The sequence below is a fragment of the Vombatus ursinus genome, unplaced genomic scaffold, assembly GCF_900497805.2.
Source record: "Vombatus ursinus unplaced genomic scaffold, bare-nosed wombat genome assembly UNPS02014770.1, whole genome shotgun sequence".
Lineage (NCBI taxonomy): Eukaryota > Metazoa > Chordata > Mammalia > Diprotodontia > Vombatidae > Vombatus > Vombatus ursinus.
In genome coordinates this window covers 14,601,360-14,623,529 of record NW_020954548.1, presented here as the reverse complement: position 1 = coordinate 14,623,529, position 22,170 = coordinate 14,601,360, and the positions used below count along the sequence as shown (strand labels likewise).

General features: G+C 36.4%; 1 protein-coding gene across 2 annotated transcripts in view; it reads right to left on the bottom strand.

Annotated features, from left to right (window-relative positions):
* Positions 1-22,170, bottom strand: part of TTC39B (tetratricopeptide repeat domain 39B) — a 133,283-nt gene that overhangs the window by 48,320 nt on the left and 62,793 nt on the right. For both annotated transcript variants that reach the window (XM_027863193.1, XM_027863194.1), the window contains exon 3: positions 693-797. In XM_027863193.1, coding sequence (XP_027718994.1) covers positions 693-797 — 105 coding nt within the window. The remainder of the gene's footprint in view (positions 1-692; positions 798-22,170) is intronic.

The following is a 22,170-nucleotide window of genomic DNA, read 5'->3' as shown; positions in this document are numbered from 1 at the left end:
CATTGTTAAGCTTAGCAGCAATACCACCCTCACCCACCTACCTCCATTCCTAAAACTGGAATAGTCCTACAATGCAGTAATATCATTATGGAGTACTGGAGTATTTTAATGGCATTTTAGTAATAACTAAGAGAAAGAAGGGCAGTGTTAAGTCAAACGGGAAACATTTTCAAAAATCAAAATGAACTGAAATAAGTTTGTTTTTAAGAATAAATGACACTGTGACAATGGAGACTCCTTAGAATATTGCAAAATAAGGAATACTGGGAATGGAGGGGGGAAGAGAAGCCACTTCATCCCTAATAGCAAAAAATATATTCTTTCCAATCTGTTATTCTGAAAGCCATTCAGACAGAATAAAACAAAAACAGAAAATTGTCATTATAGGAACACTATGTCCCGTTATAATTATTATTCTATTCCAACAACGCAATCACACTGCCCAATATGTATAGAGAATCAGCTTTTTTTATATCAAGAGAAAGTTATTCACACAAATAAAGTAAATCAAGATCTATATACAAAAAGCAATCCAGCTATCAATTCAAGGAATAATAAGGACACTATTCCATCAGGAAAGCAAACAAACTTTTATGTAGGAACATAAACAGGTTAAAAGGCAGAATGTTCAGAAAACTCTGCATGACAACTATTCAATTACCTGTAATTGAAAGGAACTAAGTTAAACTTACCATGGACGAAGTAATTCCAAGGCTTCTGAGAATCTATTATTTAGAAACAAGTTTAATGCCATTGTACATTCTTCTAGTGAACACCTAAGATCCATCTTGTTTGCCCTAAAGATCAAGATACATAACATATGCATTTACTGTTTACATTAGCTCATGATTTTTACTTACACTTTTGAACACAAAATCTGCACAAATCAGTCCCTCTTATCAATCACATCAAACATGAAATTGATTTTAAAAGAGGAAATCACCTGCAGAAGTTTGGTTTTGCATAGTGCTTCATAATAGACATTTCGATAAACAGATGGGCAAACTGGTTAATTTGACAAACAAAGCTGCTATTGAGAATGTGCTACAAGTTTAATAATCAACACTAGAAATTATTTTAGATGGAACCTCCAAGTCAGAAGTTTACAAATTTCACCAAACTATACATCTGAAAAGCTAGTAAAATGATATAGTGCTTAGCTATCTCCACAGTTTACAGGATTTAGAAGTGGAAAGAACCTTATAGATCATCTTGTCCGGAGTTTTCAAAGTTGTGGGATATGCCACAATGTGGGAGGGTGAGACAGGGAGACATCTTCTCTTGTGTGGCATGATGCAATGCCAAAATTATTGGTTATTTTCAAATATACACTTTTTCCCCAATACACATAAGTACACTTTTTTTCAATTAAAATAAAGTTCATATCCAAGTTAACAAAAGCATATTCAACACAGCAATTCCTCTACAACTGGCAGTTAATGCTGATCAGTGATTATTTAATGCAGTCTGCACAAATAAGGGGACCATCCCATCAATAACTTTAGGCTCATGACACAGATTGTGTCATTGTGCTCCATTTAAACATGAAGTATGCAAACTCAAAGTTAGGCAATTTTTGTGTGTACATTTAAAGTATCGTATATATATTTCTCAATATTACTGATTTTGGCAAGGCCAATACAACAGGCTGTTTCATTAAAATTTTTCAATGTTTAATACATGAAATAATGAGAATAATAAACAGATAACTGCCTTTTAAGTAATTAGGTTTGATTTGTCTTAAATTTATATCTAATTTTCATAAATGAAAAAATATTAAATAATAGCCCTTCATAACATACAGTTGGAAGAGAAAATTTAACTGAACAGCACAAATTAGTATAAGCAAAGAAAAAGAGTTCAAATAGTAGAAATACAGAAAAACAAAGCAAAAAGTCCAAATTAAGATATCATTCACTTCATGGGAAGGTCAAGCCAACATAATAAAAATGACAATTCTACCTAAATTAATCAACTTACTCAGTGCCATCCCAATTAAATTACCACAAAATTATTTTATTGAGTTAGAAAAAATAATGACAAAATTCATTTGGAAGAACTAAAGGTCAAGGATATCAAAGGAACTAATAAAAATAAAAATGTTAAGAAAAGAGGTCTAGCAGTGCCAGGTCTTAAACTGTATTATAAGGCGGTAATTATCAAAATCATCTGGTACTAACTAAAGAATTGAATGGCAGATCAGTGAAATAGAGTAGTTACACAATACATAGTGGTAAATTATTAGAGTAACCTTGTGTTGATAAATGTAAAGACCTAAGCTTTTGGGATAAGAACTCATTGATAAACTGATTGATAAAAACTGCTGGGAAAAGTGGAAAGCAATATGTCAGAAACTAGGTAAAGACCAGTATCTTACACCATTTATCAAGAGAATGTCAGAATGTCAATATGACCTAGATATAAAGGGAGATATCATAAGTAAATTAGAAAAATATGGAACATATTACCAATGGATAGGTAGAATGGATAGAAGAAATAAAGAAGAGATACAGAATACTGTTAGATACAAATGGATAATTTTTATTACATTAAACTTAAAAGTTTTTGTACAAATAAAACCAATGTAGCCAAGATTAAAAGGAAAGCAGAAAATTGGGGGAAATGTTTATATCAACAATTTCTCAAATAAAGACCTTGTATCTCAAATATATAGAGAACTTACTTATAAGAGAACTCAAATTTTAAGAATATAAGCCATTCCCCAACTAAAAAACGGTCAAAGGATATGAACAGCAGTTTTTAGAGGAAGCAATCAAAGCCATACATAATCATATGACAAAATGCTCTAAATCATTACAGATTAGAGAAATGCAAATTAAATTAAAGTGAGATACCGTGTCATACTAATCAGATTGGCTAAAATGATAGAAGGCTTGGAAAAGACAAATGTTGGAGGGGATGTGGAAAAATTGAGACACTAATACACTGTTAGTAGAACTGTGAACTGATTCAACCATTTTGGAGAGCAATCTGGAATTATGCCCAAAGTATATCAAATTGCATATACTCTTTGACCCAGTAAGATCACTATTAGGTCTGTTTCCCAAGGTGATCAGGGAAAAGAAACTTTATGTTCCAAAATATTTATAGTAGCTCTCTTTGTGGTGGCAAGGAACTGAAAACTGGGGAATAGCTAAATAAGTTGTTGTATATGATTGTGATGGAATTTTACTATACTGTAAAATATGATGAGCAAGTTGATTTTAGGAAGACATGGAAAGACTTGCATGAAATAATGAAGAGTAAAATGAAAACAGTATATAGTAACATCAATATTGTTTGAAGAGTAAATGTGAATGACTAAACTTTTCTCAATTATTTGAACATTCAAATTAATCACAAAGGACCTATGAAGGAAGATGCTATCTACCCCCAAAGAAAAAATTTATATATGGAACTATGTACTGTATTGTTTCACATATTTATCTGTGTCAAATATTGGCCTTCTCTAGTTTGGGGATTGGGAGAGAGGGATGGAAACCGCTTGAAAAATCAAATGTAACAAAAAAAAATATTTTTTGTTAAATTTTAAAATAATTTTTAAAAAAGATGCAATTCACTGTATTTATCTTGGGATTCGGAAGTACTATAATTAATGGAGACACCACCTCCCAACACCCACCACCACCCCCCAACACCCACCACCACCCACTGGTTGCTTTACACAAATGTTTTAGCTACAGATATCATTAAACTTCATGTATTAAAATATTTCAAATGTGTAGTATGTTGAAAATGTTAGCAAGATTATTTTCTAATAAAAATTAGGTTCTTTTAATATGCAAAAACCAACTTTTCAAATACCGTATCTGTGATATCAAAAGAATTGCTTGCATCATAAAAAGCTGCTTAAAGAATTGCTAAATGTTAAAAACTTCACTTCAAAGGAGAAACACAGACGCTTACCTGCCAGCTATTGACGTGGTTAAAATCATACCTGGAGAACGCCATCCAAAGCAGTTTCAAATAACTCCACTTAGAGGTAACAAATGTAGGGGAAAGAAAACTGTCCATTCATCTGAAAACCTTGGTATTTAATTAATTAATAAACTAAAATCTTCCTACTTTGTATTACAAATAAAGAAAGCAACAGATGCACATATGATGACTACACATTATATATATACATATATGCACACATACACACACATATATAAACACGCTATTGATAATGTTAGAGAAGATTTGTTAATATGCGAACTTACTGAGGGAATACCACTGACAGACTAGTTGATGTCACGACAAAATATAGGTCTATAATCCATAGCCAAAAAAAATAGTGGATATTTCTTCAATTTGGATACTATTTGATAAGCATTGCAATCCTTTATATGGGGAAACTGAGTAAGGAATTTTGTATAATTTCTCAAGCTGTTAACCAAAAGGCAAAAAAAAAAAAGGTCAATTTTTTAAAACCTATTAAAAGGAAGACTCAGCAAAATTATGTGAAGACATAGAGGCAGAGCCTTCAATATTATTGTGAAACATGCCGGCTTTCTCATGCCAAATTATTTCTTAATGATAAAAAAAAATGAAGGAAATTCATTCTACTAAAAAAAAATTTCTAAAGCTCCATTTTACACAAACAAGAGGTATCTGATCACTACAATAACCAACATCAACTCCAGAATACTAATGATGAAAGACTGCTACCCACTTACTGATGGAGGGCTAATGGACTCAAGATTCAGCATATGACTTACATTTTTGTATGTGGGCAAATGTGTGGATTTATTTTGATTAACTATGTTTGTTAAAAGGATTGAGTTTTTCTTTTGTTACATGGGTATGGAGGAAGTGGAAACAGGATCTACTGACATTGAACCCCTATTCCTAAAAAAATAAAAGAGGTTCATTTTTTAAAATGTATACAAAGGAAGAGAAGTTCATAAAGAAATACAAAAAAAGGACAGCTTTAAAAGTAATCCAGTATGATATACCTTTTTTGAAAGAAAGCAAACTATATGCAACAGTTTCACAGATTCATATATAATTCTACTTTGTACATGGAAATGCTCTTTTTTCTTCTTGTACTTCATTAAGTTCAGAATATCTGTGTCTGGCAAGGAACTAGTGAAACAGCCAAGAGACATGCCTGCCCTAGCCCACAGGTGGCTACTTGCCCCAGCCCCCGCCCCATCCCACACCCCACCCCCAGCTAAAACATCGCATTCAGTGAGAAACCAGCATAGCTCAGGAAAGGATTAAGTCACCAATGGTGAGGGGAGAATTAAAATGTGTGCCTTTGGGGAATGACTTTGTACCAACTACTTTAAGTCTGGGCCCATTCTTTGCAAGAGACATTGTAGTACAGCTGAATGGGGGAGGGGGGGTTTAAGGGGGAAGAGTATGGGTTGTTTTTTGTTTTTGTTTTGTGTTGTTTTTGATAACTTCTGTTCTTGCTAGATCTTCTCAGTAAATACCATTTTGTAAAAGATAATTGGTATTGGTTGGTGAATAATATCAGTAGAAATTCTAGCCCCTCAGGGTCATTCCTAGTGACCTGAAAGGAATAGTCATGACCCTCCCAGAAGGAAATCATTCTACTTTACCAGAGAGAACTGGGTGAACCCAGAGGCAGTACTACAATAAGAACAATTCATTTATATAGATTTTTCAAGTTTACAAAGCACTTTCCTCTTCACAATCCTAGGAGGTGGATAGCTTAATTATTATCCAGATTTTACAGATCAGAAAATTGAGTTTTAGGTTCCAGGACAGATGGATTAAAGAGGTGCAGTTAAGTACCTACCACGTGGAGTCTGAAAGGGAGAAAAATCAAGAAGGGTTCATGAAGGAGAAAGTATATGAGTTAGGCTTTAATAACTAAAATAACCAGACGTGTCAAATGACACAAAAATTTTGTTACATTGCTTTGAAATAAAAATTTTCATTTTAATCTCTATTTTCTTTATTTTACAAATTTAAAAAATGCATTGCATCAATTGACACAAATTAAGTCCTTTGAGGTATTCTTAAATTCCTGCCCTTTTAAGGCAGCTAGGTAGTTCAGTGGATAGAGCACTGGGCCTGGAGTCAGAATGAAATGAGTTCAAATCTAGACTCTGACACTTATTAGCTGTATGGCCCCTAGCAAGTTTTCTTAATCTCTATTTGCTTCAATTTCCTTGACTTCAAAATAGGGATAGCAACAACACCATTAGGTGGTACAGTGGATTCGAGTGTTGGGCCTGAAGTCAGGAAGACTCATCTTCTTGAGTTCAAATCTAGACTCAGACACTTACTAGCTGTGTGACCCTGAACAAGTCACTTAACCCTGTTTGCCTCAGTTCCTCATCTATAAAATGAGCTGGAGAAGGAAATGGTAACCACTCCAGTATCTTTGCCAATAAAACCCCAAATAGTGTCATGAAGAGACAGACACGGCTGAAACGACTCAACAACAACAACAAAACTCTCATGGGGTTATTGGGAGGATCAAAAATGGGTAAGTAAGGTACCTAGCACACAGTAGGTGCTATATTAAATGCTTGTTCATTTCCCCTTCCCATCTCCTTTAAGTATTAAAGGTAGACAGGAACTCGGGGGACAATGGGAGAGAGACTCTGCGGGTACAAGGAACAGCCTAAACATGATACAGAAAGAGAAAAGCACACGGAGTGTTCTAGAAACAGAGTACATGCTCTAGCTGGAATAGAGAACGAATGAAGGAGAACAGGATGACATAAAGCTAAGAGTAAAAGTGGCACCAGTTCACGAAAACACTCTTCTCCTGGTCCTATCCCTGGCTTCCAGATTTCCGTATCACGAGGTTTTATCCTGGAACTACCTTCAACATCTAGGTCCTCCTCAACTAGGGACATCAGCCTGTAAGGCCTGCCCTCCTCTCCCACTGATGAGTTGCTCCTGAAGTCTCCATTTTCTGGAGAGGTCAAGGCCAGCCTTCATTCCCTTCCCAATCCTGACCTAATTCCTGCCTCCAGGATTATAAACCCATTCAATTACAAAGAGGGTCTTCCCCAACCCAGGATAATCCCAAAATTGCAAATATGGAGACTAATAGTGAAGTTTAGAAGAGAAGAGGGATTGCAGAGGTTCCCAAAGTGGGCCCCTTGGAGGACGCTGGAAAGATCCAGGGGGGCAGGGTAGTAGCCTCAAGTGCAATTGGAGGTTGTTGAATAAAAATAAGGGGGCGGTGGAAGCATAAGGAAAGAAAAGAAGAAAATGTTGAAAAAACTGCGTACATGTTTCATCTGTTATGTAACAGTTAAAGTTGCCGTGATTACATTATTTTCCAAATAAATACACAAAATACAAATTATAACCGATCAGTGGTCAAGTTCCCCAACAGGTCTTAACAAGCAGTGTTGGCAAGGGAGAAAGCTGGGCATTGTTGGGAAGTCCAGCATGCATAATGCATAGACAGGAATGTGTGTGTAACAACCTGTTTATAATGTGATACCATACAGTTACATGACACAATATTGCATTATCAACATTTCAATGCAGGGAAAAACCCACAAATTTATGATAAATTATTAAATTTAAGATGCGTCTTTCTTTTAACATTTTTTTTTGAAATGACACAATTAAAAAAAAGTTAAAGGGTTAAAGATTCCAAGGGGACACTGAGCAATTTTTTTTTTAAAACGGGGCAGGAAGTCTTTCCTCTGCTCTTGGCCATGTCCTGAGGGCACCACGAACAACCAGCCTGTTGGAGAAGACTCTAACCAGCCCAATGATGTTCAAGCCCCAAGAAAAAGTCCGTCTACAGTTCCTGGTAGAGGCTTGGCCCGAGGGGGCTCTCATGGGGATAAAAGAATCGAGGATTCAAGCAATGGAGACCCTTTCTGGAGTTGAGATTAAAATAGATCTATTCAATCAAAAGAAGATGGTAAAAAGCCTGAAAAAGAAGAGGTACAAGTTTTTGAAAGCAACCACTGTAGAATTAGAGCAAAAGAACTGGTTGAATCTACCATCTGATGGTATCCACCAGCCTCCCCTGATGCTGCAGATGAAGCACAGAAAGCTGTTGCCCAGATGTCCATTCAGAAAAAGAAGTTAACAGGCAGCCCAGCCGGTTCTTAATAATTTTATACAAATAGACTACATTTCCATTTAAGAAAAAAAGAAAAACAAAAGGGGGTGGTAGGCCAAATAAGTTTGGGAACCTCTGGCTTAGGGCAAAAGATAATGAGTTCAGTTTGGGATATTTGGGGATATTTTGAGTTTAAACTCTCCAAGCCATCCAGTTTGAAATATCCAAAAGACAATTTGTGATACAGAGCAACAGCGAGTGGGGCTAAGAGTGGTCTGGGATATAGATCTGGAAATTATCTGCATAGTGTCATTCATGAAAACAAAATCCCAAAATCTGAAATAGTTCTAGAAAGAAATTGATTAGGTTTTTTGGCAGAAGACAGCAAGTCAGAAAGGGTATGGGAGATTTAGGCTCTGTGGGGTTTACATTATATCTAGAATTAAGACAAGGGTACCCACTTACAAAGCACCAGAGAGGGCAACTTGAAAGCAAATTATCAGTAAATATAAACATTCAATAAAATTTGGGCAAAGCCAAAACACAATGGCAACCCAAAACACATGTTTGGGAAGAGCTAAAACATTTTTTGGGTGGATACAGGACTTGGAGGAACCAAAATTCCTTGCAGTCATCTCTGGCATTCCTGCAAAATTACTGAGGTCAAGGTAACATTCTAGGTTCAAACAATCTTTTGTCACATAAAGTTAGATTTAAACTATAATTATTAATAAGTTACCCAACTAATAAAATAAAGCTTTTTCCACAGTAGACATGAAATTTAAATCCCTAGGAAGCTTATGATTTTTCCAAGAGAGAAAGAACATATAGAACAAAGGGCATAGGGAAGAACTCTGTGGAACACCCAAAGAGGGGCAAGATATGAATAAGCCAACAAAGGAGACAGAATAAACAGTTAAGTAAAAGGTGAGCCAGGTCATTAAAAGTCAGAAAGTAAAAATATCCAGAAGAAAGTAGTCTACGGTGTCAAAACAAGAGATAGGTCAAGAAGAACTAGGACTAGGGCAGCTAGGTGGTGTGTGGATAGAGCACCAACCCTTAAGTCAGGAGGACCTGAGTTCAAATCTAGCCTCAGATCAAATACTTGACACTTACTAGCTGTGTGACCCTGGGCAAGTCACTTAACCCCAACTGCCTAAAAATTTAAAAAAAAGGACTAGGACTGAGAAAAGACTATTAGATTTGGCAATTAAAAGATAACTGCTAACTTTGAAAAGAGAAGCTTCAATTGAGTGATGAGTTCAGAAGCCATACTGCAAAGCGTTGAAAAGTAAAAGAAGAGGAAATGAAGGTAGAGAAGTTTTTCAAAGAGATGTCTAAGAAAGGGTGGAGAGTCAGAGGATACAGGATGCATTGACATAGAATTCAACAAGTCCAGTTTGAACAAATATTTGAGGACCTATTGGAAGTCACAAGAAAAAAAGAATTACAGGCTGTTAGAACCAGAAAGGACCTTGAGGATAATCCAAGTCCAATTCTCTCATTTCACAGATGGCAGTTAAGTGGTACAATGGGTATAGCACTGGCCCTGGAGTCAAGAGGACCTGAGTTTAAATCCAGCCTTACTGTGTGACCCTGGGCAAGTCACTTGGAAGGAAGGAAGGAAGGAAGGAAAGAAGAAAATTATTGAGGCCCACAAGGTAGAAGGGTCTACCTTCGGTAACATAAAGTCAACCACAGACCAAAAAAAAAGATCTTTGATGCCTATGTCTTCCCACTACACGTCCAAAGCCTCTAGAAACCACGTGCATTCATATATAGAGTTGTATATGAAAGAGAAATCATTGAAAATTCTCCTTTTGGGGCAGCTAGGTGGCACAGTGGATAGGGCTCTGGCCTGAGAGTCAGGAGGACTTGTGTTCAAATCCAGACTCAGGCACTTGACACTTACTAGCTGTGCGACCCTGGGCAAGTCACTTAACCCCAAATGCCTCACCAAAAAAAAAAAAAAAAAAAAGGAAAATTCTCCTTTAGAAAGAGTAGATGCTTTCCATGATGGCAAAATATTGGAAATTGAAGGGAGGCCCATAAATTGGAGAGTAGCTTAACAAGCTCAGGTATATGAATGTAAAGGAATACTATTATGCAATAAGAAATGATGAACAGGCAGATTTCAGAAAACCTTGGAAAGACGTGTACATACTAATACAAAGTAAAATAAGCAGAACCAGGAAAACACTGTACACAGTATCAGCAACACTGTGCGATGATCAACTACGAATGACTCAGCTCTTCTCAGCAACACAATGATCCAAGACAAATACAAAGCACTCACATAGAAAAATGCTATCCACATCCAGATAAAGAACTGACAGACTCTGAATTACTTTATTCTTTCTCGTTTTTTTTTCTCCCTTTTGATCTGTTTCTTCTTTCACAACTGTATCTAATAAGGAAATATTTTTACATGATAGCACATGTATAAACTATATCAAACTGCCTACCATTTTCAGAAAAGGGGAGGGGAAGGAGATAGGGAGAAACATTTGGAACTCAAAATTTTGTAAAAATGAATGCTAAAAATTTTCCTAACATGTAATTGAGCAGAAAATAAAATAATATTTAAAAAAAGGGTACAAGGCTTGTTGTTAGTAGTGATAATGATACATTTGTGTTGTGCTTTAAGGTTTGCAAAATTCTTTACATATGTTAACTCATTTGATACTTACTGTTATTATACTCATTTTAAAGATGAGGAAACTGAGGCTGAGAAAGGTTGAACTTCTTGGCCAGAGTCACACAGGTGTCTGAGGTGCAATATGAACTCAGGTCTTCCCAACTCCAGTTTCAGGGCTCTATCCATTTGCCACTGAGCTGCCCTCATGATCAGAAATTAAAGGTGCATTTTTTCTAAATACCATGCTGATATTTAGAAAAAATATACACTAATAATTGGCCTTGAATAAATTACACATTAGGAAACTGTCTTCATCTAGAGTGTTCGTTTTCAGTGAATGCTTCTGTCAATGCACTTAGGTCACTTCTATTATAAGAACTACCTTAAAACTCAAAAGCTTTACTCATAGTAACACAGCTTTAGGTCATTGGCTCAGAAACCCCATCCATTTCCTACACAATTCAATCTTAACTCTTAAATTTACTCTTAACTGCAAGGTATATTAGTTTCATCTTCCACCTAATCAGCTTATCTTTATTTTCTCCCATGTTCTCTTAAGAGTAGACTCAAAATTTATTTGGTATCATACCCCTACTGGAGTCTTTCCAGGTTTTTCTGAACTCTGCCTGCTTATCATTCTTACAGCACAATAATATTCTATTATATTCATATACCACAACTTGTTCAGCCATTCCCCAATCGATGGGTATCCCCTCTATTTCCAATTTTTTGCCACCACAATAAGAGCTGCTATAAATATTTTTGTACATGTGTGTTTTTTTTTAAACTATGGCAACCCATGCATGTTACATGCGAGGAGGTTGTAACATATAACCAATGGTGAACTCTGAAGAACAACAAAAATAAAGGACAACATCAGGGAACTGTATGATAAGAAGAAAAGATGGAAATCACATTGCAAAGAACAAAGGAAATTATAGGTAGACAGCCAAAGTGCTTTACTGGTCCCTTTGCAATTTAGGAGAAAGAGAGGAAGGCCTCCAGAGGGTTAGGCAGAAACCTTATAGCCAACTTCTGGGAAAACTTGGATAAATATAGAATGGACAGGCATGAAAGGATTACAACTTGCATCCCTGGTGGGAACTTCCAAATAAATGAGATCCTAGATTCATCTGAGTATGAAAGTTAAGGAAGAGAAGCACTAGCATTTGGAAATCATCAAGAAAGGTTTCATACAGAAGATGGCCCTGTAGCTGCACTTCTAAAACAGTGATTTTCTGAAATGGAAGTGAGGAAAGAATGCATTCCAACCTTGAGGAAGGCCAATGGAAAGGCACAAAGACAACGTGCCCTGTGAGGAGCAAACAGAATATCAGTCTGTCTAAATCACAGAGTGCAGGAGGGGAAACACTGTACAAAGAAGGTTGTAAAGGGCTTTAACTGCTAAACAGGGGAATATCCATCTGTTCTATCCTGGAAGCCACAGAGAACCACTGGAGTTTCACTGAGTAGGGAAGTGACATGGTCAGATCTGTGCTTAAGTAAAATCACTTTGGAAGTCGTGTGGAGGATAGATGGGAGTAGAGAAAGACTTGCAAGGGCAGAAACCAGGAGGATCTTGCAATAAATAATCTAGCTAGGGGGTGATGAGGGGGGCCTGAACTAAGGTGGTAGCTCTGTGAAGAGAGGTAAGGGGATGGATTTGGGAAATGTTGTAGAGGTAGAAATAGCAAGATTTGACAACTGATTCAATGTGAACTGAAGGAGAGAGGAGTTAAAGATAATAAACCAGAGACACTGGCAGACTTGCAGTACTTGCTATGGAAAGAGATCAGTCTGGAAGAGAATTGGGTTTGGGGGATGAAAATAAGAAGTTTTATTTTGGACTAGTCAAGTTTGAGATGTCTCTGACACATCCACTTGGAAATGTCCAATAGACAGTTAGTTGGCCAAGTGAGGCTGATGGTCAGAGAAGGGAATGGAGCTGAATGGGCAAATCATTTTACTTCTCTGGGCCTCAGTTTCCTCATCTACTGAATGGTGGGAGGAGCTATATACACAAGGAGGTTATTGTAAGAAAAGCACTTTTTAAACCCTTTAAGTTTATTTTATTTAAGTTAATTTTGAGTAAGATGGTAATCCCTAAAACTTTAAAATACTCAAAAACTTTAAAATACCCTTAGAGATATAAACCATTCATATTAGCAATTATGAAAGTTTATCTTGGAAAAACTTTCAGTGTGTGAAAATATAATAAAAACCTCCTTTTTAGTAAAAGGCAAATATTAAGAAATATTTTCTCTGGTATAGAGACCCTTTACAGACACCTCCCTATCCATACCCAGGCCCCTTTAGAAATGTGGTTAATAGGCTGAGAATAAAGTGTCTTTCTTTAGGAAATGGATAATAGGTAAACTTTGAAGAAAGATCACTTCTTGTCTATTTCATATCATTGTGTTCACCACTCTGTCACTACCATCCCCAAATGCTGAGCTATACATTTGTCAAAGGATAGTTTCCTCTTTTCCCATCCCTGGAAGTGATGGCAACATTACTCACCTTTCTTTCTACATTCAAGAAGAATGATGCAGATATTGCTCAGCATGGAAGAGACCTTTTTCAATCCTTGAAATAAACTGTCCAGGAAGGAACTGAGTAGTAACTACTGTTTTGGATTATTAACCCAAAACTATATTTTAACATTTTATGACCTCTTCCTTGTTCAAGATTCCTATAAATGTTACTTCAAATTGTCTCCAGGTAGAAATACATCAGAGGGTAGGTATAGGGGAACTATCACACTTTAGAAATCTCTCTAAGCTAGAAATGCTTAGATATTAGAATAATTTTAAATTAGAGTGTCTCTGGAAGACATGCCTAAAAGTCAGAGTACAGCATTACTATTATCTCTTTGACAAATTTATATAAAAATCACCAGAAATGGCACACTCATATATGTGATTTATAGTTACTGAGAATCAGATCATTCCCCAGGAAAGACAAAGCTACCACTGCCCACACCACCCTCACTGTTCTCTGGCAATCTCTCTCAGCTGCTTCCCCTTGCTCCCTGACTTTCTACATCCTCTTCTCCTCCTACCAAAAACTCCTCTGCTTAGACGTACCTGACAAAGTGAAGAAGCAAGCATAGCACTAAGCTAAAGGCTTCATCTGCAGGTGATGCCTCTGCTTCCTTTCTGCTTAGTCTCTTCATTTTCTGCATTTTGACTTCTAACCTCTTCATCCAACTAAAACTGCTCTGTCCAAAGATACCAATGATCTCATAATTGCCAAATCTAATGGCCTTTTCTCAATCCTCATCTTTCTTGACCTCTCTAAAGCCTTTAACTATTATCTCTGATGTCCTATTCTCTCTTTTTTTGTGACAACAATCTCTCCTGATTCTCTTCCTGTCTGACCAACTTTTTCTCTTTTTCTTTGCTGAATCTTCATCCAGGTCATGGCCATTAACCCAAGTTTCTGCCCCAGGCCCTCATCTCTTCTCCCTCTATACTATTTCACTTGATGATCTCATCAGTTCCCCATGGAGACAATTATCACATGTATGGATATGATTCTCAAATTTATTTGTCCAGTCCTCTTTCCTGACCTCTAGATTCACATCTCCAATTGCCTGCTGGACAACTTAAACTGGATGTCTCCTAGCCATCTTAAGCTCACCAGGGTCCAAAACTAAACTCGATGTATTTTCCCCAAAACCCTTCCCTCTTCCTAACTTCACTATTACTGTATAAAGTACCACCATCCAGTCACCCAGGCTTGCAACCTAGGTGTCATCTTTGACTCCTGTTCAGCTTTTAAAACCTTTCATAATGTGGCTCCTTCCAAGCTTTCCAATCTTTTTTTACACTTTACTCCCCCCAAGTACCCTGCCATCCAAAGCCACTGGCTTCCTGAGTATTCCTTGCACAAGACAATCCATCTCCCTACTCTGTATTATTTAGCTACCCCCCATGCATAGAACTCTCTCCCAGGATCCTTATCTCTGCCTCCTAGCTTCCCTGAGTTCCTTCATTCTTAGCTAAAGTCCCACTTTGTACAAGAAGCCTTCCCTGATACCTCTTAATGTCAATACCTTCCCTCTTTTGATTATCTTCAATTTTTATGTATACTAGGGTTGTTTTTTGCCTCTCTTTGTAAACACAGTTAAGTGAATTCACAAAGCTAAACCACTATATTCATTTTATTTTTGTTTGATTGGTACCACGACAACTTGGGATGCCTCTAGGGAGGTGCCACAGAGCTTTGTCTTACACTCTATTTTGAATTCAATTCAAACAATAATTTGTTAAACACCTACTATGTACAAGTCCCTGGGGATACAAAGAAAAAGACAACAGACTGTGCTCTCAAGAATCATTCTCCAGGGGGATACATGGACACAAGAATAGGCTCATACAAGGTCTATGTGAGGGGACAAAAAAGTGATCCCCTTTCCATTATTCTAAATTCCAAAGTGATTTTAAGACATTTTTTATATTTAAAGCAATACCTAAGGTAGGTGATATGATGTTTTTAAGCATGAAGTTTTCAGCATCATCTCCACAAAAATTTGCTGAGATATTAATACATAAAAATATGCAAAAGCTGGTAGAGGATAAAGGGTATAAAGGGTAAGCAAAGTAAGTAGCACCTATGGTGTTGAAGGTGTTGTTACCAGTAAGTTGGGGTTGAGTGGCCCTAGCAAATCTTTGAAAAAAGTTAAGTTTATTGGGGTAAGGGGATAAGAAATTTAGGTCATCTAGTTCATCTCCCTCTTTTTTAAGATTTTCCAAAGTGTAGAGAAGGGTTTGGACTCAAATCCCACGTTCTTTCTACTACAACACAATGAAAGAGAAATTTTTTTTTTAATAAATGCAAAAATAATTTTGAAAACCAGCAATCCACTTAACTAGTTGTGTTAAAGCTTTTCAGTCACTCAGTCAGTGAATAAGTATTTATTAAGCAACTATGTGCCAGGCATTGTACTAAGGACTGGGGATACAAAAAAAAAAGCAAGACTCCTCCTGCCCTGGAGGAGCTCACAATCTAATGGCGGGAGAAAACATGTTACCAACTATGTACAAACAAGCTATATACAGGATGAAAAGGAAATAATGAATAGAGGGAAGGCACCAGAATTACTGGGAAAGGCTTCCAGCAAACACTTATTAAACATTTACCAAGTGCCAAGCACTGTGCTAAACAATGAGTATACAAAGAAAAGCAAAAATCAACCCCTGCCTTCAAGAAGCTTATCTTCTAATGCAAATTAGTTTTGTGGAACATCAGAATAAATTTTCCCACAGAAACAGCATTTTACTGTCTCCTTTTTTTTTTTTTCTTTTGGTGAGGCAACTGGGGTTAAGTGACTTGCCCAGAGTCACACAGCTAGTTAAGTATTATGTGTCTAAGGCTGAATTTGAACTCAGGTCCTCCTGACTCCAGGGCCAGTGCTCTATGTACTGCACCACCTAGCTGTCCCCCAGAAGCAACATTTTAAAAGGTAATTTCCTAGGACAGCGGTAAGTGTCATTTTAACCCAAAATATAGCTGAACTATATAATACCAGTCTGAGATCTGGGTGCTGGAAACAAGAGAAGAAGGGGGTGGGGTGGGGAAAGAAGCTTCCTCCCCATTTCCCGGGTTGAGTGGCCCTAGCAAATCTTTGAAAAAAGTTAAGTTTATCTCCAGCATGTGCTGCCTGGCCCCTTCCTGAGAACCACAACCTTTTTTGTTCATCACACTCTCACATCCTACTCAGGTACACCCTATTTCCCTCTTAAGGTGTTCCACATATTTCAAAATTAACCACTTTCTACCCCCACTTATCACAGTACAGTCGATCCTAACTAGGTGTTAGACAAAATAATCTCCTTGGACTAATTCATTTCAGCTCCTTAAACCTCCGAGACTATTTGAATTTGTAAAAGAGAATATTTGTTAACCCCAAGGAATCTCTAATGAGCTGAGTTTTACCACTATAACCTAAAAAAAAAGGAGAGATTCAAACAGTCCTCAGCAAAATCTGGCTCTACCACCAGGGTCAGCTCCCTTAATCTGCACTGTACTGAACAATGTGGCTCCTCTTTCTCTACTTCTGAGCCCACACATCCTGTCAAAGTTTCTGATTTTTGCAAAGGACATGTGGAGGAAGGGGAAACCTGGATTAAGAGTAGGAAGGTTATATATAAAGCTTAGTGGGTGGCAATCATTTGTATCAGTGGATCACCAGTAATTTGGGTGTTTATAGGTCAGGGTCTGTCTATTCCTGAATTCTTCAATGCTAAATTCAAAGTGGCAGCATTTAAGGTATGACAAAATTGCTTCAAAAATAAAAACAGCAGCTGTTTTAACTCTGGGAGGTAAGGGAACCCCCAAAAAATTTACACCTAAGTAAGCCAAACAAAATACTGGCACCAAAAAACTAGCAAAATATGTCAGTGCAAGTCAAACGCATTTGGCATTGACAATGCTACCAGGTGGTATTTTTAAGTATTTTGACCACTGAAATTTCAACAGGACAACTTTTGTAAATAATTCAACTGACATTTTTTAAAAAAAGGTAAAAGACCAAGATTAGCCATCAAAACATACAGCTGGTTTTCTACATATGCCACAAAAAGAGAAACCAGGGCAAAGACAATTTAACAAAGAGAACACGAGGAAAAGTCAATGTCAAATCACAGGGTTCAGGGCCAGAAGGTAATCCTTAAAAATCATTTAGTCCAAATCCCACATGCTACATATGAAGAAACAGAGACACAGGGAAAGGAACTAACTTTCCCAAGGTCATACAGTAGTAAATGAGAGGCAAGACTAGAACCTGGCTCCTCAGATTTCAAATCTTTCTACTACATGATGTATCATTTCCTATACAATGTTAATAACTTAGATTATATAATTTAATACAATAGATAATAACTTAAATATAATACTTATCTATTTTTCCTCAAAATCTTCAGAAGTAAAAAAAAAAAATGGGTGTATCACAGTCAGCAAGGAGGACACAATGAATCAGGCCAAATGTTTATGATTGTAGGAATGCGCCATAGAAAGCTGGCACTGATTCAGAGACACAATTAGAAATGAGTAGTAATGCAAAGGCCACTTTTTTTTAAACTCCAATTCACTGCAATCAGCTACAAAGGAGAATAGCAACTAACTGTTTTCTGAAATTAAACTCTATTACTAGCAATGCTCTTTTAAAAGGGCACACTACTTTTGCTTACTTTTTTCTTTCATGAAGGTTTTAATTACACAAACACAAAAAATCTAACAACATAAATGGCAAAATACCCGAGCTAGTCACAGGAAATGTGAAGTGAGCCATCCTTATGCTGCTATTGTTCTATGGCCAAAGTCTCAGCATCCCTAAATGCATACCTTGCAGTAGCTGAAACCCAGCTTCAGCATCCTGGAGGATTAAATCACAGACAGCAAGTGGCAAGAAATTCTGTTAGCTCAGAGCTCAAGGCTTGCCCTTAGTAAAAAATAAAAATAAGTGAACAAGGAAAAGAATATAGAAGTATGTTCTAAATCAAAATGCAAACCTAAAACCACAGATGTAAAAGGACATAAAATTATTTTGTAAAGAGTCTACCACAGACACAATGAGGACAGTATAATAATGGCTTCAGAAGCTGCTAAAATGATGTTAAAATATACTTACAGATTTGCAGTAGCAATAACTTTAAAGGAATGAATGAATACAGTCCCACTATTAAGATGTCTTTCTTCCCCTCTGACCCAGCAGATATTTTCAAGCCAGCAAAAAAGACAAAGAAAATTCAGTTTCTGCTTTGTCCATTGATGTCCATAAGGCTGAATGATTATCAAGCAAAATTTCAAAATAAAAATGAAGAGTTTATAAAGCAGAAGCAGCTTACAATATCGCAGAATGCTCCATATCAAAATTTAAAGAAATGTCAGCTGTAGTGGAAGCTACCGTTTCTGCTGTATAGCTGATGTCTCAGCAGGAAGAGGATGCTGGGAGATTTTTTCCAATCTGTACTGCAGCCTAATTCTAATCCATCACTGCTTAACTAGCAGGAGGGAAATACAGACGAGAAAAATACATATGCCTTGGATTTTAAAACTGAAGTTCAATGAAGCATTTTCAAGTTAACTAATTGGAAATTACCATAAAGGATGGGGGAGGAGTAGAAAAACTATTAAGGGGGAAAACAGTTATCAATCTCCTTTTTTTGTGTGTGTGAAATTAGAAAGCAAAAGAGGTAAATATCTAGGCACATGTGATGGTTTATACATATAGTTTTTTCATGACTCATTTATTTTTGTGTAAAGTCTAAATGAACAAATGCCACAAAAAATACGTTAATTGATTGGAAAGGCTTTTAAGAAACATGACTAGTAGGTGGTGGGTCACATTACAAAAACAGTACAGTGAGCCAGCATCAATAGAAAGGACATAGGACATGGACTGACCATTAAGCAAAGGGTTTGAAGCCAGAAGGTTCCTTTAAAGATCATCCAACCTAACACCCTCATTTTTCAGATAAAGACCACATAGATATTTAGTAGTGAACTGGAGGTCTTCTGACTAGAAAGCCAGTGTTTTTCCCAATAATCCCATACTCCAGTTAAGTACATTAGTATGTAGATTTTGCTGACCTTAAGAGAGCAGGATAGGGGCAGCCAGGTGGCACAGTGGATAGAGCACTGACCCTGTACTTGAACACTGGCCCTGGACTCAGGAAGATCTGAGTTCAAATCCGCCCTCACACACTTGACACCTACTAGCTGTGTGACCATGGGTAAGTCACTTAACCCCGCTGCCTGGCCAAAAAAATAATAATAATAATAATAATAAAAATAAAAGGTGTGCTGCCTTAACAATAAAACGTTTTACAGCAATCTATGGGATGTTTGACTAATACAAACTCACTTGAATTATAAGGACTAATAAAGAGGTTTGGATTTTCCCTACTAACAAAAATGTAGGAAGGAGGCAGGAGACAATACCCACTCAAGACGTTCTAATCAAAGGTAAACAAACAAGAACCCTCCAATGTAAAGAGCAGACCAGTCTGCTGGGAGGATGGCACATTCTTCTTTTTGTATTTTGAAAATAGATTGCTCTTCTCTATCCTGTTTACTCTGAGCTTTTCAATGAGTTTTGTGACTTGACTATCATTTACAGAATTCAGATATAAATACCAGGTGCAAAAATCTGGCAAAAACTCCCCCCTCCAGACCCAAACACCATGCATCTAACTAACCCTGAAATGCAAAATAGGGTTAAAATGAGAGCAGTGGAGATAAAAATGAAACTCAGGACTTCGCTGCTAATCACTTCTTAAAATTTCATCATGATTAATCTTTTATATTAAACTTAACACCAATTTTTAAAACTTTGTGACTGAATAGATGAACTCAACTGTACATTTAACTTAACATTTTAATGTGGGTAAATATTTTTAAATTCTTTTTAATGTCCCCTTTAGTTTTCTTTTGTTTCATTCAACTCCATATATTTATATTCCCTTCAGTACCGTATATACTGTACTGAACAAGAGTATATACTGATTTATTTATACTTTGTTTCATATCATTTCATATTTTATTTTGAGAATTTATTCAATTTAATTGGATGAGCCAATCCCCAGTGGTTTTCTTCCCTGGTGGGGTAGAGGGAAAGGCGAAGAGGATCCACAATAAAAAATAAGGCTGCTATAAACACCTTTGTCTATATAGCTTTTCCTTTTTTTTCCACATGGGGGAGAAAACATCTTAAATCTATGGTACAAAGCTTTTAAAATTCACTCTTACAGCTTGATATCACCTGGCAAATTTCTGCTGATACAACCTCTAGAATTAAGGAAAAATTCATGTCTCACAAAATGTTAGGAAAATGCCACAAATGGAAAGAAGCAACACGTTCTTAGTTCTAGACATCTCAGGAACAAAACCTTACACATTTATAGGATTTCTATTCATGTCCTATACCTGAATGTCCCAGAAGTACTTAAAATTCAATATTTCCAAAATTTAACTCATCTTTTCCTCCTCCCCTAGAAAGAGCTACATACTTCCTCCTAACTTTATTCCACCAATCTCCTAGCCCCAGGTTTGGATTCTCCAAGTCATCTCTGCTTTTTCCCTACTTTTCACATCCAAATATGCCTTAACTCTGTAAAGTATTTTCCACTCTTACCATCACCACCATAGATCAAGCCCTTATACCATCTTTCATGGCTAAGAGAACTGAATTTGAGTCAGGAGACCTGGGTTTAAATTGAGGCTCCAACACTTCTTTGTCATACGTCCATAGCTAATTCACTTCATAGAATCACAGTTTCCTCATCTATAAAATGGGTTTAACAATACTTGCATTCCCTCTCTCATTGGGTTACTATGGAAAAAGTACTTCGTAAACTAAAAAGCACTGTATAAATGTGAGCTATTATTATTAATATTAGAACTGCCTCAAGTCTCTCCCCTTTCAACACCATCCTTTACACAACTGCCAAAGTAATAGTACAGTGCTAGTCAAACTTGCAAACTCCAACTGCTGTTGGTAAAGACTAAATATTTGACAAGAACTCCTGGGAAAACTGTAAAACAGTCTGGCAGAAGTTAAATTTAGAACATGAACCACAATGAGCTCCAAACAAATACATGGTATAGGACATAACAGGTAATATTATAAACAAATTTGAGAAGCAAGGAAGAAGTTTTTCATATGTGAAAAGTCCATGACCAAACAAGGAGAATCACAGGGAGATAAAAAGGGCAATTTTGATTACATAAAATTTAAAAGTTTCTACACAAACAAAATCAATGGAGTTAGAATTAGAAAAAAGTTAACTAGGGAAAAAATCTTTCCAGCAATATGGGAAAGCTCTAATTGAGGAGGTAGTATTTGTATACAAAGCCAAAGAAACTATAAAATTAGATCATTTTAGGGAGAAAATTCATTTTGTTAATAATAACAATTAACAGTAACAACAACAACAAAAGCAAGACTTCTTTCAACTCGTGGAATCTTTCTCCACTGATATAAAAACATCATTATTTGGACTCAGTAAGTACAAAATTTTTAACATATGTAAAGGAAAAGATGGAGACTGAAGGCTTCAAGCTACTGAATCAATGACAAAGGTGATATTTACAAAAACCCTAGTCTCCACACTTCTTAGGAACAAAACTATCAAGGAGAAAACCACTGCTAAACGTTAAAAAAATTAATTAGTATTCTGAAATCAAAGCTAAATAGAAACACATTTAAAGCAATTAATATTTACCTAATATCCATTTCAATGTATACTTTCTGAACAATAAAATGAACAATAACAGTTTTGGAAAATGTCTTAACAAAAATCCATACAATATTAACAATATGTTATTACCTTTTACCTTAAGAAAGCAATAAAAAGATGAACACTTTCTTGTCAAAAACAAGTTAAAAGATTCATAGACACTCTCAGAGAACATCACAAACATGTCAAAAACCTACAGAAATACTTTTGGAACAAGCACACATGACTTCACCATAGTAAACACTGACAACAGGTGTTTGCCGACAGGT